The sequence below is a fragment of the Brachyhypopomus gauderio genome, chromosome 6 (assembly GCF_052324685.1).
Source record: "Brachyhypopomus gauderio isolate BG-103 chromosome 6, BGAUD_0.2, whole genome shotgun sequence".
Taxonomy (NCBI): Eukaryota; Metazoa; Chordata; class Actinopteri; order Gymnotiformes; family Hypopomidae; genus Brachyhypopomus; species Brachyhypopomus gauderio.
Genome location: NC_135216.1, coordinates 25,174,538 through 25,194,378, shown reverse-complemented (window position 1 = coordinate 25,194,378; position 19,841 = coordinate 25,174,538). Strand labels below are relative to the sequence as shown.

General features: G+C 48.6%; 1 protein-coding gene and 1 long non-coding RNA gene across 3 annotated transcripts; one reads left to right on the top strand and one right to left on the bottom strand.

Annotated features, from left to right (window-relative positions):
* Window positions 1-1,673: 1,673 nt before the first annotated feature.
* Window positions 1,674-18,429, bottom strand: s1pr2 (sphingosine-1-phosphate receptor 2). Of its 2 annotated transcripts, none has more exons than XM_077009946.1 (2): window positions 18,025-18,429; window positions 1,674-3,734 (listed from the first exon to the last, which is right to left on the bottom strand). In XM_077009946.1, the coding sequence occupies exon 2, from the start codon at window positions 3,621-3,623 to the stop codon at window positions 2,517-2,519; it is 1,107 nt and encodes a 368-aa protein (XP_076866061.1). In that variant the 5' UTR covers window positions 3,624-3,734; window positions 18,025-18,429; the 3' UTR covers window positions 1,674-2,516. The 2 variants fall into 2 exon arrangements, with proteins under 2 accessions (XP_076866061.1, XP_076866062.1); XM_077009947.1 differs by lacking the exon at window positions 18,025-18,429 and adding an exon at window positions 11,258-11,763.
* A 143-nt stretch (window positions 18,430-18,572) lies between these two features.
* Window positions 18,573-19,622, top strand: LOC143517440 (uncharacterized). Its single transcript, XR_013131946.1, has 3 exons — window positions 18,573-18,693; window positions 18,984-19,128; window positions 19,323-19,622. It is a non-coding gene; the product is annotated as an uncharacterized LOC143517440 (long non-coding RNA).
* The last annotated feature ends 219 nt before the right edge of the window (window positions 19,623-19,841 follow it).

Here is a 19,841-nt window from a genome sequence, read left to right as displayed (position 1 = left end):
TTCTATAGTGGTTTGCTGGGCCTAATGTCACTTCCTGCTCAAAGCCGGTCTGTCCTAGCAACATGGTCTCCCGGGAGGTTTGTCTTAAGTTCTCACTCTGGAATTCTGGGTGTCTGAGAGCAGCCAGGGGAGTCTCCCCCCCCCCCCCCTCCCCCCCAATGCTTATCCGTTCCTGGTTCTCTTAGGTTCAGATTTTCCTTCTGGGCCAACAGCCCCACCCCACGTTGTGCCGTCTCGTGACTGATCCAAGCCGCAGTCTTTCCCATGATGCCGTTTCACCTCCCCCCCGTCCTCTTACCTCATCTTGGGCTCATCCTTATGCTCCACAGCAACGCTCCCACACCCCTGGAGCTGGCACGCCTGGCTGGCCCGTCAGGAGTCAGAGCTAATGGTTCTAGGCAACATCAGACAAAATCTCTCTTCATGTCTGTGCATGTTTAGATAATACTTTGCCCATTTTATTTCCAGTTATGCTTCTTTCAAGTCATGGGAAGTTCCTGCTTTGGTAATGCATTTGAGATACTGCTTAGAGGCTCTTTATAGTTGCACTAGTAATTACTTTAAAACTAATTTCTTATAAGAAGCATCCGCTGCATTAATAGCATTATGAAAGAACACAAGAACATCTGACAATTACTGTAAAACATTACCCAGGATCTAATTATGGCAAAGCTTGTGTGATGAAGTAGGACATGAAAACCTTTTTTGTATTTAATTTACTTTATATCAAAGGGATGAACAACATGTTTATGTACCAATATTAGTGTTTAGGATTGTACCGATTTAACACAGGTAGCTTGCTACTAGACACACGAGGCTATTGCACACAAGACATTCCATACATATGTACACCATTTAGACAAACATTCCATACATACGTACATTACAATACATACATTTTCATATATGCACAATACAAAAACATCTTTCCACAGGGTTAAACAACATTTTACACAGAACAAAGGCAACAGGTATGCTTGCAGACCAACTCTTCATATAAAAAAAAGCATAAGAATGATTTTGGAAAAGCTGCCAAAGTGTGCTTTCTGTCAAGATGAACAGAGGAACTGACCACAGGATCAAACGTGGGGGGGTAAAAACGAAGGACGAGGTCGGCCCTGAACAACAGGAAGCTCCAGGAAATGCTGGACCTCCTGTGGCTGCAGGAAACGGGAAGTTTTAGGCAGAATAATTAACCTCTGACCTATGACACAAAAGTGGCGCCTCTTCGGGGACATGACAAGAGGGTGACCTTTTAACGTAATCCCAATGTCAGACCTTTCCTACCTCTTCAACAACGACATCTTTCAGTCTGGATTTGAACGGGGCGGTCGTTTATTATGTTTTTATATTTCACAGTGACCATAACCACCTCTTTGATTGTCCCCGACAGCTCAATACGCAACAAGAGAAAAACTAAACAAGCAAAAAAAACGAAAAACAATAAAGATCAGTGTTCGGTAATACTGTCACAAAGCTAAGCTTTTGGCCACAACACTTCACGCCAACATTCACTTACCGGGGAGCGTGAAACACGACGTGGCTGCATCGCAACCGCGCCGTAACGCCGTTCGAGATGTGCCAACGCCATTTCCGCTTTAGGGAACGCGTTTTCTGATTCCACGTCCCCTTGGGAGTCATGAAGAAAAGCCAATTATGCACAAACCAGAGCAAGAGGCCGACGGAGAGGGGCAGGAAGAGTTAATGATGACAGTGTACACGAATACGCCATAACGTTTTTTTTTTACACAGGTTAGAATGTCATGCAATATAATGAAGTGGATTATTTAGGGGGAGGTTTTAGCTGTAGTTAATCAAAGGGAATCACGCTTAGATATGATGGGACACGTTGGAAGATTGGGCACTCCTGGCTCAAAATGAGTGCGTTATGGAGTGTGACTCATCACTCCCCGTCATTTCTTACTCAACAAAGACAGTTGAGCTACTCCAATAATCAGCTTTCATGTGACTTTGGCCAACAAGTCAATCATACATACAATCACAAAATGCTTAAAAGTGCATCACCTTAAATGTTTGTTTTAAGACAAAAACTCAAATTTTGTATTTGTTATAGAGGCTGAAACCATTTTTTGGTCAGTGCCATGATAAAAAATAAAACGTCAAAATACATCTTGTAAATTTGGCTTCTTATTACATCACAACATGAAAAACAACACAGTGAGAAATTTAAATGTCTTAAAATAAAAAAAAAGTCTAAAACGGGAAATTCCATGACTGTGAAAATCCATGACGCCGAGTCCATACCATAACGGCAAAATTTGCTCTAAGCTCGTACGAGTCCACTGAAGATGATTACGGATTCACGCGGGCCGACTCTTCTCGCATACGTCAATGCAGACACCTCCGTCGCCCCTCTGGCGGCATTTGCGCCTTTCCTTCGTGGAGTGCGATTCCACAGGGGCGCAAGTCCCCCTGCCTTCTCCCCAGTTCTAAAAGCACCCGCCAGCTTTCACTCACATGGCCCTTCCAGCCCCCGCCCTCCTCCCCCCCCCGGTTCAAACACAAGTGGTACAGTCCTGCATGATGGGTGTGGACTGGTTTTCGTGTTTGTTGGTGCAGTGTTCCAGAGAGCTGGAGCTCTTGAGGGGCACCATGCAGCGTTCGGAGGGCCGGCCGCTCTGGAACAGGCCCCAGCAGCACAGCACTCTCAGGAACTCGCGTCGCATGTCCTTGCTACGCAGGGTGTAGATGAGCGGGTTGAGGGCGGAGTTCAGAGTGGCGATGCCGAAGAAGATGTCGGCGTGGCTGAGGATGGGGCAGGAGGACATCTTGCAGGACGTGTCCAGGAGGAGGATGGTGAAGGCGGGCAGCCAGCACACGATGAACACCCCCAGCACGATGGTGACGGTCTTCAGCAGGGCGTAGGCCTTGGAGTTGGTGGCTTCCTGGTGGCTGGAGCGCACTATCAGGTAGATGCGGACGTACAGGATGACGATGGAGAGCAAGATGACGCTGAAGATGGTGACCACGAAGCAGATGTAGCGCCGGGAGTTGAGGGGCATGACGGCCGAGCACTCGGAGAGTTCGTTGATGCAGTTCCATCCAATGATGGGCAGGCCGCCCAGGAGGATGGAGGTGACCCAGCAGGCCCCGATCAGGAGGAACATGCGACAAGTCTTGTTGGATCCGTAAACCTTGACTTTGGTGATGGCGATGTAGCGCTCGATGGCGATGGCTAGCAGGCTGAACACCGACGCGGCCAGGGCGATGAAGGCGGTGCCCTCCCTGATGAACCACTGCACCGGCACCAGGTTAAAAGTCCTCGAGCCCGAGAAGATGATGTTGGCGATGTAGGCCGAGCCGGCCAGCAGATCGGAGAAGGCCAGGTTCCCGATGAAGAAGAACATGGCGGAGTGGAACTTCTTGTTCCGGAACACGGCGATGAGCACCAGAAGGTTCTCCAGGATGATGACGCTGCAGATGATGATGAAGATGATGTTCAGCGAGCTGGGCCCGTCTTTGCTCTTTATGCGCTGGTTCAGGTCCTCCTCCTTCATCTCCTTGGCACAGGCGTAGTGCAGCATGATCAGAGACTTGTTGTAGTACTGGTGGTACTTGTTCAACTTTGGGCTTTCAGAGCAGAATTCCATTGCTCTCTGCATTTTCCCAAACCGCCTGTCTGAGATGCTCCGGGTCTGCAGAAATCAGGGGAAAGGAGGCTGCACTGGACCCAGAGTCACGTCTCAGTGGCCCAGGAAGTTCTTCTGGGTCGCCTGCACACAAACACACAGCAGCAACAGCATATTCAGGAGCAGTGGCAGTGAGAAACAGAACAAGTAATAATCCTTCACTTCTGGGGAGCAAAAACGAGAAGCTGTGTGAAACATTGCTGAAGCTCTTCTGCTGTGGACCTGTACCTTGAACACGTCCTGTTCCCGTTACACATGATGTCATGTAAGAATGGGTGTGAGGGATTTTCACATTGTTTTCTACAGATGTGAGTTGATCACGCACATGCTGGGGATAAAACACGACATCGCTAGAGCTCTGGAATTTCCCCTTTGAGAAAACATTCACCAAACCAAAATTCTGGCAACAACTACAAGCTTCTCTCTCTCTTTCTCTCCCTCTCTGTCTATCACACACACACACACACACACACACACACACACACACACACACACACACACACACACACACACACACACACACAAAGAGTGTATTAAGAGCCTGCTTCACCTACACCCACAGGCAAGGACTACAGGTAGTACAGCAAACCGGTGTCTTTGACTTATACATGCACACTTGTGTGACATAACAAAAGTGTGACAAAAGCCAACCTGTGTTCCAATTACTAGTTCTAGTAGATGAGTAATTGCACCAGCAGTCATTTTAGATTCAGCAAATTCTTCAGGTTAAAAATCCCCATTTGGCTGGAAATGAGTTCAAACCAACCACAGGAAATGCTTTTCAAGGGGCTAATTCTTATTCTACAGCAGGCTTGTGCTTTGCCCTCTACTGGAGTTCATCTGGAGAAATTCTGCCAAAGCAACAGCTTACACTCCTGTTCACCTCTGCGTGCGTGTGTGTGTGTGTGTGTGTGTGTGTGTGTGTTTGTTCGTCGTGCTACAAATCCATCAACAATAGATTACCAGGCTCATGGTCAAGTAAGTTAACATGTCCTGTGTTGTCTCCAGCTAACGGAGCAGCACCATTATCTGATATCTAATGGTTCACTATCTAATCTTGCTAGTATCCTTAATCTGTACAAACAATCATAGTTCCCATAGTGCTTGTCACGAGGTTGGGATGGTAACTTCAGTAGTTTGAGTATTAGTCATGAGATGACTAAAAATACCACAGTGTGCTACATACTGTGTGTCGGGGGGTACAGTACTCATTTTACCACCGTCATTTACGTTTCTGATGTCTCTGAAGTAAAACGGAGATCACAAAAAGGGAATATTAGACATCAAGTTTATTAAATTCGCAACAAGCTCTGACTGGAGACTGGAAACAGGTCTTTGTGAGTGTTTGGAAGTGACTCATGAAGATTCTGTAGCCAAGTAATCGCTCTGCTGTCTGATCACTGGCAGATGGTGAGGAACGTCGGCCCATGCGATGCCAAACGGGCCCAGAATATGTATGAAAGTGAAAAAGAAACGTTGGCAACATATTGAGACGTCTTTAGTTTTCATCTGATTTTCGTTTGCTGTGGGTGCCAGTATCTTTCCTGTCTGTGTTCGTCTGACATGCTGACAGAGCTTGTATTTATTTCACTGCTTACCACACACCCTGATAGACCAACCCATAACCTATATCAATAGTTAATCAATGGACTGTGTATATTTCTACTTATTTAGTTTATATCTATATTACATTTGTACATTTTTATATATTAGAACAATGCTTCAATTGCATTTTTTGGGTCACAATAAAAGCACAAAACTCAGTGATGCTTTTCTTGGACCTAATTTATTTTTATTACTGGGTGGTAATAATACGGTGACTGTCGTATTGTGGAGATATTGACCAATACCCAGCTCTGCTGAGATATTACAAAGGGCAGGGGGTGGGGTGGGCGGAGGGGGGGTGGGAGGGGTGAGGGGTCAAGGCTGGAGCTCAGAGATGAGTTCATCAAGCAGAATGGCATCAACAGACAAAAGCAGGAATCTGAGACATCTGCATGTTACGCATATGCGTGTGTGTGTGTGTGTGCACACACACATCGCCCACCCACCTCCCTGCACAAGGAAACAAGGGCTAACAATGCACACGATTCAAAATCTGTCAAGGAAGCACACGTGGACACCCACATCCACCCATCCACACACACACTCGCACACACACACAAAGTAAACATACTGACACACGGCTCTCGACAGCAGGAGAAAAGACAAAAAGGTGCAGCTGCACACAGACATGTCTGTCGCACATCTGTAGTCCACAGCCACTAATAACCAGCAGGACGTTTCCTCAAGCAAGAACAAAGAACAATGGTGCTCCTTCTCCACAGAGAACGGCTCTAAAAACAGCCACCGTGGACGTAAACCGATACCAAATCACGCCAGACGACACCCATCGAATTACCGCCATTACCGCGATCCTTTTCAAAAGGCAGGAGGAGAGCGGCTCGGGTTCCCGGCGCGGTTTGGAAGGCGCGTTCAGCCGTAGCTCCTGGGTGGAGCGCGCGGGCTTCGTCGCCTTCACTCCGCACGCGGGGCAGAGGCGAGCGGAGACGCTGGAGACCATTCTGCTCCGACAGCCTTGTGGCGTGGCCGTGGAGGCCAAAGGTCGCGGTGGGTGGGGATGGGAGGGTGGGTTTCGAAGGCGTGCGGCGGAACCTGACGGGCCGGTTCGACCGCAGGACCCGTCCATGGACGCCGTACCCTGACCCCACCTCCTGTACTGTAGGGCTGTACTACACAGCCCTTCCTGCCATATATTTACCTTGTACTTGCCTTAAACAGGAAAAGCTGCTGAGACTCACAGCTCATTCCTGTTGAAATCACAACAGCACTAAAAATAAACAACAACCTTAAAATTAATGGCCACACGTGCCAGACACTCACGCCGCACTGCTGTCGTAATAGACTGTAGAATGTATTTCTCAGCGTGGTATAGTCCGTTTATTGGAGAGCAAAGTGAGATACGAGATCTAAGTGCTAAAGCTGAGGTGGATGTGTATGTGGACAGACCTCATGTTAGGTGGGAGGTCTCACTGAGCTGAAGGTTACGTGATAAACACAGGAGTGCGTGTGAGTGTGCGAGAGATGGTGCTCGCTGGATATGCCACCAGCACTATAAAAAAGGCAGCGACAGAACGAACATCCGGTTCAGCGTGCACGGCTAGTACAAGGGTGAGAGGCACGGTGTGTGTGTGTGTGTGTGTGTGTGAGGGGGGGTTGGGGGTGTGGTTGGCATGTCTTGTTGTGTGGTGACAAATAAATAAAAGGTTCCCTCAACGCTTAGCATGGAGACCACATCAGGTTCGCCTCACGGCAACCCTGGAGCACACGCTCGCTGCTGCCGTGCACTGCCCTCCGTGCCCTGCCCCTCGTGCCCTGCCCTGCCCTCCGTGCCCTGCCCTGCCCTGCCCCTCGTGCCCTGCCCTGCCCCTCGTGCCCTGCCCTGCCCCTCGTGCCCTGCCCTGCCCTCCGTGCCCTGCCCTGCCCCTCGTGCCCTGCCCTCCGTGCACGCAGGAGCTGTAATGGCGTTAACCATTAACCCCACTGAGGGCTGGCATCAGCCAACACCTGTGAAACCCGAGTCGAGCTCCTGGGTGCAGCCCCGCCCACGGCCCACTGACAGCTCCACAAAAGCCCCAGGTGCCTGCTTCCCAAGCAACACCTGATAAGCCCCAATTACCCCACCACCCCCCCACACCCCCCCACCCCCCCCCCCCCCCCCCCCACCCCCCCACCACAAATGCCCGCCTCGCTGCCAAACTGCTTTCTGCGCTCTGAAACCAAGAGCAACGATGGTGCCGGGTTACGGCCAGAGAGCGCTCACTCCATCAGACCGCAGTTGGACCGCAGGAAAACAATAAGCTCTCAGTGAGCGGGATGGGCTTTGCCCCGAGCTCAAACGCAGGGCTCTGAGGCGCAGAGCGGATCTCAGCTCCGGCTGGGCCGATTGTAATCGCCTCCGTCCATGTTGCTGAAACCCTGAGAGAATCTCTCTGCCTTTGTCTCTCTTTGTATTCCTCTTCCCTCTCATACTCAATTAGACGCCATGCAGTTTACTGGTGCACCAACACGCTCACATCCTACTCAGTCCTCCTGACACTTCTGGGCTTTTAAGGGTCTGTGTGTGCGTTTGTGTGTGTGTGTGTGTGTTCTCTCATGGGTACGGCTGTGCAATGTTCCATCTCTGGGATAATGGTGCAGTTAGAGTGCGCTATTACCATCCTCGTGATGTAAACAGTCATCTCCACACCATCACCCCCCCCTTCCCCACCACCATCACCCTCTCTCTCCCCACCCTCACTCTCGTATTCCATCCATCGCTTCCAAACACCTTACAGAGAGCATTCCCTCACCATCTGGTGGGGTGTCACTTCTACCTGCTTTCTTAATATCACACCAGAAAACAGACAGACGTCTGCTAATTGAATTCACCACCAGAAGAGTGTAAATATCCAAGCTGCTACTGACAGGAGCCGTCTGACCTCACACACACACACACACACACACACACACACACACACAGTACAGAATCACAGAGCGCAACGCTCCTTTCAGCTCTGCCTCACTGTGCACTGTCACGAGTAATCATGCTGATTGGACAGAGCAGAGTTCCTGTGTAATGCAGAGATATGGAAGCCTGGAGGTGTGAAGGCAGATCCAGGAAGGGAGATTAATGACACTCACTCCAGCAGAGGCCTCAGAATCAGAATCACACACGCACGTGCACGCACGCACAAACACACAAACACACACACACACGCTCACACACACACACAAACATTTGGATTTCAAATATGAAGAAAACAAACAAATTATGTTTTTTACGTATTGATTACACACGTGAATAATAATACTCGCAAATATATATCTACAATAAATAATCACCGATTTTAAATAGCTTCAGGCATATTGTGAATATCTACATAAAAAAGGCAAACAAAAACCTACTTTAAACTACCAGAACATATTCTTGACACCGTTTTTTCTGTGCAGAGGTCAGGGGTCAAGGTGAGTGGAGCATAACTGGTGTTTTTCATGCTGCTGTAAGCTGGCGGCTGAGCTCAACTTCATAGCTATTCTGCAGCCAACCCTCAAACCTGCGACGCACCAATACCGATAAATATGTCTAAACATGTTTACACTTCACTGTTCAGTTCTGTTTTGTAAGGGATGAAGGGATGACGCTTTAAACTTAAAACACTTTAATCAATTGGAAATAAATGGAAAATAAATGAAACCCGAGAAATGAATCACATGCACTACCCCCTTCACACGTGCACACTGGTACCGTAGCGGGACCAGTACACTCGTACTGCAGTAACCCACCAACACAGGAAAACTCAAATGTCAGCAGTTCTTGTTTTTTTTTTTATAACAAAGCGAAGATCAAAAAGCTGGAGGCTTAGGTGTGAAAATCCGTATCTCGAAGCTGTATCGATGAGACACCCAGATGAGAAAAAAGACTTTGAAAGAAGAGACCTACTGAACATTTTACACGCTGCACATTTCACAGGCAAACTGTCTCACGCACACACACACACACACACACACACACACACACACACACACACACACACACACACACACACACACACACACACACACACACACACACACACACACACACACACAGCTTGCCTATCTCAACACATGGAACTGCTACACCAACAGATGCTGCATGCTATAGCTGTCCTACCAATCATTATCCATGGACACGCGCACACCCACACACACACACACACACACACACTCACACACACAATCGTTAGTCTGGCACCATGCTGTTTCACAGTAGGCTACTGGTCCTGCTACTGAGCCTCCCTCTGCTTCTCTTTATATCATAGCCTCAGGCCTTCTCTCTCTAACACACACACACACACACACACACACACACACACACACTATGGCTGTGCATCAATCGAGCCCACAGAAGAACGGCAGATCCTGGAATCCTAGCGGGCCTCTGCAAGTTCACAGCAGGGCAAAGAGAAGTGCTGTTGCGTACTGACCTTTGACCCCCAACCCCATGCTCTCTCTGCCTCTGCGAGGGGTTCGGAAAGCGCTCCAGTGTGAAGAGAGGCAATCAGAGCTCCATTCACCTCTGATGAAACGGAGAGAGAGACGGGTACAGACAGACGAAGACGGAGGCAGAGAGAGCCAGCCTGCGGAGCCATAACAAGACGGCTAAACTCCCTCGTGCATCTGGTCTTATCTGTGGGACGTGGCTGAGGACCACCGTGCTACCAGACAGAGTGATGGTGTCTGTCTGATGTGTGTGATGGTGTCTGTCTGTTTCATCCTTTCCTCCAGGGGACCGTGGATAAGAATCAATCCCCACAACCAACATGGTGAACAGTGGTGTAAGCACACAAAGCACTTTCTTATGCACCATTTAACTGACAAGGAAGGTTTCTTCCGTTGTTCTGTGGCTTTACTAAATAGGATGATATTGTCCCACACACACACTCACTTACGCACGCACGCTTGTGCTAGTACCTGACCACATGCACTATAAAAACCTTCCCTTCCACAGAGCATCAGCAGTTCTCACAGAGAATTTGAGGATGTAACAAGACCGTGGCTGTGATTACACCACCGATAGTTTCTACGTGGTGCCATGGATGTTTCTCAGCATGTGCAAGCACACGCCATCACACACAGCGTTACCCCCACACACTAACATCTGCTAGCGTCACCACCAACCGCATGAGTACCTTGGCACACAGGCGGTTACTGAGATCATGGTTGGGGGGGGGGGTTTCAGACTGCTACCGGAGGTACACAGATGTGAAACATGGCCTGGCCACGAGATATGACGCTGTGATACTAATAATAATGGCGTATGAAACTTTGGTATGTGCCGATGGATCCAATATAGGTAGATATGTCACTATACGTAGGAGACGCTTAAATCTGCCAAAGAAAAAAACAGAAGACAACAAACAGGAAAAAGTCAATGACTGATCTATGCTGTTAGCTCTCATGAATAAGGATGTCCTGCCTTTTGTTTTATAAATGTGTATCTCACAGGGCAACACACTGAAAAATACACACACACACACACACACACACACACACACACACACAGCAATGGTAAACTAGTGTAGTAAGAGGTAAAAAGGTAACTATACCATGTGCCTTGTAGACAGAAACAAGTTATGGTAATGCCCAACGAGTTATGGTAATACACATTTGCAAATCCGTTAATATTTTACTCTGTGGATTCCTTTGGTGAGCGGGGAACTTCTACTCATAAGAGAGGTAAATGAATCATATCTTTCATTATTCTCTCTCGATCGAGCACACGAGCTATGTTTTATTGTCTATTTATGGCTGCCGTTTATTTGCTGGTAGGTTCTTAGCACGTGGGTGAGAGACAGGAACAAAGGTGTGTGGGAAGACGGGCACTGCAGCTCCGGCAGCCTGGACGTCCGGCAGCCGCCTGTGACCCCCCCGCCCCCCCCCATCTGCCCTGTGGGGCAGACAGCAGAAGAGGATGCACATCCATGGCTCTTAGTGACTCGTCAACCCTGTTTATGAGCACTACGTCCAGCACGCACGCACGCACGCCCCCGTCTCCACGCTCACGCTCCCACACAACTACTCACCACAAAGGATCAAAGTCGCGGAGAGACGATTAAAAGTCGCCACGCCGGACTGAACCGGAGACGCGGTGCCTCCTTCCGCCGGGAGGCCATTATGAGAGCAGCTCTTCTTCAACACAGCTTCAGCGCTGTTGTGGGCTTGTAGAGGCATGGCTCTCTCGAGCTGACCTGCTAAGCAGAGAACCTCAAAAACAGGACAGCTGAACCACGGGCTTGAGAACCCTCGACTCCTTCGGGTGTCACGCTTGAGAAATGTTTATAGAAACGAGGGCACTTAACCACCTAACAACTCAGTCATATTCATTCTATTGTTGATGTGGTTTGACTCTGGTATGACCTTGTGATATGAAGTGCAAGGGGGCACTCAGATGTGACGAGCCAATCAGCAAGCCCGATCTGAAGCAAGATGTCTCTGTGCCTCTCGCATTTCAGCAGAAGGCAGCTTTCCCACACCTGCGCGAGCGTTACTCACGCATGCGTGAAACAGAGGCCTCGACGATAGGCTCCCGCCGTCTCTGTCTGACGCCTCCGCTCTCGTTCGGTGTAATCAGTACACACACACACACACACACACACACGAGCGTGTCCGTGTGCGTCTCAGACAGACGCTAGGAAGAAAAGAAACACCAGACATGCCAGACAAATGTTTTTGAGGAAGCAACATGATGTTCAGGCTCAGATATGGACGGCCGAGGGGCGTCACGCGTGCGTCCCCATGTGGGTGGAGTTGAAACACGCCCCCCCCCCCCGTGTGTGCGTGTACGCGAGTGCAGGTGTCTGTGAGCATCTGCCTGCCAGCTGATGGGTGATACTCTCTCCTCGGTGTTGTCTTCTCTCTCCGTCCCGTCCGGATGCCGTTCCCCAGGGGGGCCGTGGTTTCCGCTGACAGTACACTGTGTGCAGTCGGTTTCTGTTTCTCACCGGCGTGTCGTCTTGACGCAAAAGCCTCACACAGTGTGTTAACTATAACGTGCCTTTGAGTACTGAGAAAGGCATTATGTTGGTGTAACCTCAGTCTTTCACCAAAAACTCATACAAAAGGCAAAACAACAGAGCCGTAAGGCATTAAGACCACAGAAGGTGGCAACAGACGAGGCCCTTTAGAGCTAGGACATGAAGGCCGCTCCTGAAACTTAAGTGTACACAAGTACGTGCAGGTTTTGGCTCAGTCACAAAAAAGCAAGAGAGAACCTTCCAGTCTTTCTCAGGCCTGCCTGACATGTGAGAATGTTGATGGGAGCCTACACAGTCTCCCCAGTGCACCCGTTAATGCAAAACACACACACACACACACACACACGGATTAAGTGATATGGACCACAGTCCCAGGAGGAAGATTAAAGGGCAGGAGCCTGTCCTGTTCTTCCAGAACACTCCCAGCTCTCGTGATGTTTGAACTCTCCCACTGGGTGTGGTTATGCTTCTGTTCACGCCACCGATCTGCAGCGGATCGAATTCAAGCGCCGATACGGCGGTGGAACCAGAACTGTGCTGATCCGTGTGCAACCAGGGAGCCCATCCCTGGAGAGACGAGACCTCCTGAGAAATCGTATTAAAGCAGCGCGAAACCGTATAATCACAACATGCACAGCTTCTAGGGGGCACAGCAGGTCCAGCTTCACGTCCATCTGGGAGGAGCTCACACAGCCAAGCTGCTCCACAGCCTCTCGGCCAGCCGTTCAGAAGAAGAAGAAGAAGAAAAAAAAAAAACTCACACACCCACGGGGGCCGCGGTGTGATAAGCAGTTGGCCAGAACAGCAGGGCTTTCCGGCACTTGGTGAAAACCGGCAGAACAGAGTTAAAAAAAAAAAAAAAAAAAGAGTTTAAGCGATGGGTACAAAGCCCGCTGGAATTTGGAAAGAATGCTGCTGTGTGCAGAAGAGGCCGTGGAGACACTGGGCGGTATTGTCCGAGCCTCTGTGTGTCCCGTCTGCACGTGAGCGCGTTCTCAGGCTCTTATCGCTGTGCGTACGTCTTATCGACGACCCGTGTGTTTGTCCTGGGTGCGTTGCATTCATCAGGTCAGGCCAGTGGAAGAGGCGGTCGCCTCCTGTCCATTAAACCTGCAGAACCCCGGCAGCCGGTTCCGTCAACAGGTCTAGCTTCTGTTCATACACGACAAGAAACGCGAGCCTCGTTTAGCGCGACCTGCGCCGGGAACGTCATTTTGCGCAAAAACTATTACACGCAAAGCATTTTATGAGTACTTGTATGAGATCTTTGATCTCCAGCGTCAGCGCACAGCTATGCAACAGCTCAGCAGCACAAGTGAGATTCAGGGAAGCCCCAGGAGGACGCGGGAGAGGACGGCCCCGCCATTCTCATGCTAAGCAGCACCGCGGTGATGGGAAGGATCCACCTTTCACCGGTGCCCATGGACATTCATGACCCCTGCATTAGCATGTGCATGGGTCTGATGCCATCACAGAGGGCCGTGGCTGAGAGGGTAGGGCTGTGTAGGGACAGATGGGGGGGACAGGGTCTCCAGTCTGAAACTCCTGGCCAGCTCTCAGGTCCAGTCTGTCCAGCTGCACAAACAAAGGGGGAGGGCACGATGAGCAGGGTGGGGTAGGGGGTGTGGTCGTTTTCTGAACCGGGCCGCACGCAGACCCCGATGCGACCCTCTGTCTGCCCACCTGATCAGGGCTCTCGTCGGCCCGAAAACCCCGACGGCAATGCGAAGTGGAGCGCTTCAGGCCAGAAATGCTTCGGAATACAGCTCTCGTGCCTTCACGCTTCAGTAGTGAAAGAAAGGGTTTCCAAGCCTCTGTGGCTGGGAGAGAATATCATCGTAATGTGGGAGTCAGCCAGCAGCCGCGGCAAAGACGGCACCTGTTCATTGGCCAAAAGGCTTCTGTTGAATTCGTTTTGCACTTGCTGAAGCAGTGAAGATGTGGTCACACAAACAGGAACCGAGGAGACCTGAAGCAAAACCTATGAGGCTGAAAGCTAGTAATGTCATTCACGACAGAGGAAGGAGCTAAACAGCATGGTTGTATTTCAGTTGTGATGAGTCGCTCAAAAACTCACTGCAGCGAGTAAAAGAGAAAAAGGAGGAAAGGCAAGTGAAAGCAAATTGAGTTCGCATACTACATCCTGAGTTTTACTTCAGCTATGAAAAAAAAACAAGATTAGAAAAGTGATCTGGTATTTTGTAGTAAACGTCAGCTAGAAGCAGGTCGTAATGCTCTTCCTTTTGCTTGCAGTGTGACCTAAAATGGCTAAAGTCTTATCCTAACTGGTGCTCTTCTTAGTAAATATTTACAAAGCTGTCCCTATGGAGCCCGGGCTACATCTGTCTGTGGCAAACAGACGAATTGTGCCGGGTGTCTGCACTGTATACAGCATCAATTTCAGGATGTGCCCTCATTGTCCCTCGCTAAATGAATGCACGCTACTGTTTATAAGACTGGTAGCATGCAGGACGGGTAGTCGGAGAAAAGGAGACAGTTTGTGTGTGAACTGCACATGCAGTGTGTTTCTGGGACACTCCCATTTCTTAGTGGGGGGGGGGTGTTTGGGATCTCTGCATCGCCGGCTGGGAGTTGTAACTTGCTGAGGAGTAGCAGAGTCTTGAAACAGAAGGCATTTATTTTGCTGCAGCTGCCACACCCTGGGAGAAGCATTTCTCTGGCCAGGCAGCGTGTGCGTGCGGGCCCAAGGCAGCCCGGGCGGAGAGGGCCTTACGGCCTCGGTTAATATCACACTTCCGCCGGTGGCACGATCCGCCTGGCGGGGCTGGCACACACTGGCGACCGCAAGGATTTTCTGCAATCGACGGAAGGAAGACTTACCCTAGGGTTCAGAAAACCTCCATCATAGCAGCGGGGCGGCAGGTGCCCGAAGACACACGCGCTTCGGCATACAACAACGATCATTATGCTACGATCACGTTTGGGAAACCATTTACCAGTAATTGTTCTCAGCCTGTACTAGGCTATTCTGAGGACTTTGAGAACATTTTTTTTTCCATGATGTGCCCGAGCTGATATTTTGTTCCTGAACCCTCACAGGGCAGATTGTGCGAGTGTGACCGACACAAGGGGCACAAATTTCCCCCAGTGACGGCGCTCGGTCACCCTCCTCCCTTGAACTCGGGGTTCCATGCTCCAAAGTCCTTGAGGAATTGCTCCGCCCACACATTGAGATGGCTCCACCCTCAACCCCTCATGTGACCAAGCCCAAGAATCCCACACTTCCCGTTCCCACCGCTGCTTGCCTCCTTCATTTGTTTATCCTTCCGTTCACTTATACATCTGTTTATTTATTCGCTTGTTTATTTAGCTTGCTTTCTCATGCATTGCTCATGGTCGTCCTTCAGTAACAGCAGTCAGGTTTCATGGGTGACCTTTTAGTGTGCAGGCTAACTCATAAGGAGTGAATTACCCTCTCAAACTGTGGGACATGAAGGCAGAGTTGAAATCTGGGTCAGCGATTCCCTGCCTCACCTACACTCATTTTTTTTTTGGTAACTGTGGGATCGCATGGTTCCCACAGTGTCCCAGAGGATTCCAGCACTGCACCAGCTCCGTTTTTAGTCAGGGATGTGAAATTAAATCCATTAATTCACATCATTTGCTGTCTGCCAAGCACATAAGTAGCAGCTGTCTGCAGAAAGATGACTGTTGATTCCAATTATTTCACGTGTACGCATTAATTTACCTACATACCTCATCTTTAGTTTGTTTCCTGAGTGTGAGCAGGATTTAAGGGCTGAACACTGTGACCATGTAGATCACAGCCCAGTATTTACATGGCCAGTAAGAATGACAAGACTGTAGTATCACAACTGTTGCTAAATATTACATTCTTTATGAGGGTCAGATTATAGGATATGTGCTCAAACCCCAGACGTGTATGTTAGGGGGAGTCGGCATCAAGACAGCAGGGCGTTATGGGTATTGTGGTTTCTAACTGGCGCTTTATCTGTGGTCACAGCTGGATAGGGCTGAAGAGGGGGCTGCTGGGAGAACCGGCAGGTGCGCACGCAAACAATGGTTTACCGCCACGCTCTGTCCAGACACAGCCTGAGGTCTGGTGGCGCAAGACAGCACGCTCTCCACACCATTCACCGGAGGGCGTGCTGCCCACGCCCAAATGAGACGCCCCACACCCCAAACCAGCACGTCTGCCCTTTCAGCCCAGCACTCAATGGACCCAGTGAAAGCCCCATTCAACACCTGATATACCTGCTCGGCCTCATGCCCCCTCCCTCGGCCTCGTGCCCCCTCCCTCGGCCTCATGGCCTTGGAAATGATGTTATCGTCACGCTGAAATGTTTGCTGTTCCATAAGCAGCACTTGGTAACTCCATTTGAGCCCATTGTTTATATGGCCTGGCTGCAGTCAGGGACCAGACAGATAATTCAATCTAGAGCTCTCTGAAGAATTACACTAGAGGGGAAGGCTGCACGCACACAACTCACATTCCTGAAAGTCTGCAGCACTGCAAATGACAGACGAACAGCTTTCATCAGGGCAATAATGGGTATTTCATCCATAACAGCTTAACTATGCAACAGAGCCATCACGTACCAAGAGACCAGATTTACACCCTCTCCTCCTCCTTCACACCTACTCCTTCTCTCCTTTCCTCACACTCACTCTCTTTCTGACATGCCAGGGTGTCAGCGGAGAAAGATTAACTTTGTGTTTAAGGTGTTGCATGTTTTGTTCAACTCTGTGAGGTGTTTTTCCTTTAGCCTTGTCTGAGAGACTATTTATTTTATATCCATTTAACTATTTGACCTGAAATCAACAGCCTGTATGGTCAAACATGGACATTTAAGATAAAACAGTAGTGGCCTGAAGACATTCCACTGATTCACTACACAATAACCTGTTTACAAACAGAATGTTTCAGTCAAAGCAAGTGGATTCCTACGTGTATAATATCTGATTCTCTGTTATTAGTGAAGATTTTCATACTCCTTAAGTGAAAACTGCGCGCTTTGCGAGAGACACGTGAACGGCACGTTACAGGTGTAGATACTAAGCGTCAAACATAATGGTGTAAAAGTCTTTTGTCTTATTAATGCATCCTTTAGGAACAATGGGACCAGTGCGGTGACGGACGGGCAAATCCCCAAAAGTCCGGGCGAGGGGGCTGATCCGCCAGTACTGGCACCCTGGGACGTACAGACAAACACGGTCCGTCCTCGCTGACAAAAGAGTGACTACAATAAACATTGTGTAGTAAAGTAACTCCGCAAGAACATACGAAGTTGATGTTTAACTCCACACACGTTACATATTAAATGAGATCGTCACCATAATCTAAATATAGTCTTGTATCCTGCTCTCAAAATAGGTTTATTTGGAGAAATTAATGAATATAACTTGCACAGAGCTAGCTAGTAACTAGGAAGCTAAGTGACAGAAGTCGCACCGTCAATTAACTTAGTTAACAGGCCAGATGATAATCTACAGATAACCTTAGCTAGCTAGAGGTGTCGGTGATTCGAAGAATTACAGTCTTATTTCACCAACATTCACTGACAAAATAAATGATCAATAAAAGCAGCGTATATGCAATACAAAAGACACAGCCTTTCAAAAACCATGCATAAGTCAGCTCCAGTGAAAGGCAGAGGTAACAGACATAATCTTCCAAGTTGACTGAGGTTTTGTCAAAATCTAAATCTTGTCAGTAATCTAAAGGATTACAAATGCTAAAATGATACAAGTGTTTGATTAATGGGTTCAAATGACCTGCAAAATAATCCATTCTGAAACGACATGCGTGCATCTCTGGTCATAGGTACACTTACCCCATGTGCGATGCCCGGAGGAGAGAACAATGTTCTGGTATCGACAGCCTTCATTTACAAAGCCCACATTAATTCAGTAATTCCTCCTGTGACTTGGAGAGTTTAAAAACCGCCCGTCCGATACTGGTACAATAACCAAAACTTTTCTCTTGTAAGTTACATTAAAGTATCAACTCTAAACATCAAATTGTAACCACCGAAAAAGTCTTCCGCGCCCTCGGGTTGGTTTAGGCCAGTGTTACCTATGGCCACCTGGCATTTTTGGATCAAATCCTCCGGTAGTCGGTGAGCCACGGTGCAGTAATCCCACGGAGCAGGCGAGTGTGATCTCGCGCACAGAACAACAGTCTCGAGCTGCAGAGCAGGGCGCGCGCGCGGACGCATGCGCGCCTTCGCCCTTCCACAGCTCGTAGGTTGGCTCGCGCGGTACCTGGATTGTGCGTTTGAGAAAAAAAAAAACCGTAGCTCGCGTGAGACAACGTAAATCTCAGAATTCTCTAATTTCAACAACAGATTGCGAATTGTAGGACACAAACGCCGCGTTTCGTGTAAACTGTTACGTTCTCTCGTTTTTTCGGTTTATCCAAATGAAGTCCAGATGTTTTTTTTTTCTTCTTTTTTGTTCCACCTCCTCACTTCCTCTCTCTCCTCGCTGTCCGTCCCTGAAAGGTTTGTGCTTGTCACGTTGAAACTCGGTTCGTCAGACCCCCAGAACTGTGCTGTGACTCTCTTGAGTCGACAGTGGGATATTCGGCTTCTTGGCCATCAAACGAACCCCAGTTCTAGACGATTTAGCCTACTTTGTTTAAATATTTTAAGCAGAATAATTAACTATTAGAGCCACATAACACATTGTGTCTTGCATGACTTGCTTGTGCTTGGTCAATTTGGATTATATCACAGAAATGAATAACCACAATGCAAATTGTGTTGACCATCTTTTTTTGTGTTTTTGACAGCTCCACTTCAAAATGATATACAATCAGGTCTGTTTTTGAGTTCTCTCATCACATTACAAACAAAGACCCAACGATTATCCTTCTCTCATGTAATGGGTCGAACAGAAGAGTGACAGCCCAACTCCTATACTTTCACCTGGCCCCGGTATGACAGCCATTTGTAACCCTAACCCTAGGAAATCTGACATATTTTGAAAGGCTGTTTGCAGTTTGGTTCATTTTGGCCCCCGATACACTTGCCCTGTGCGAGTGCATTTCTGTCTGTTTCTGTATGCCAGTACAATCAATTCGGTGTCTTCACGTGAGTGCTATAATCCTTTTTTCTGTTTTTTTTATTAGCTAAGCCTCAGGTGTGTGGTCTGGTCCGGGCTTGTGTTACGTCGTGCATGGTCATGAAAAAACAGGCTAGGGATTTCGTGGCATGCATAGCAATACAGTAAAATACATCACACTGGTAATGAATGACAGACACGTTACGAGGTGAGTGCCATTTTGACTGTTTTATGAATCGTCAGTATTGAAATTACTGGTGCATAGTTGGATTGCCATCAGTAGTCAGGTACGACCAAGTCATGTTCATGAGTTGAGCAATGGTTCTGGTAAAGATTGCAACAGAGATGAAATTACATGTCAAGCAGAGTTAAGACTGTCTGGTTATTTTCAGAGAACACAGAAGCACAACTTGTGACAAAAAAACGGATCATTGTGCAGAATTTTTAATGTAGATGAAAGTGCACCACAAAAAAAAAATCCTTAAAAAATTGCTTCCAATCAGATCGCTGCATTTCTTTCAGCGTAGGGGAGGGGTCAGGAACCCTGACCTCACTTCCTGCTAGTGCGTCTCACAGGCACAGGATT

Excerpts from the sequence above, each read along its gene's own strand:
- s1pr2 (XM_077009946.1), bottom strand. The coding sequence starts at position 3,623 with ATGCAGAGAGCAATGGAATTCTGCTCTGAAAGCCCAAAGTTGAACAAG.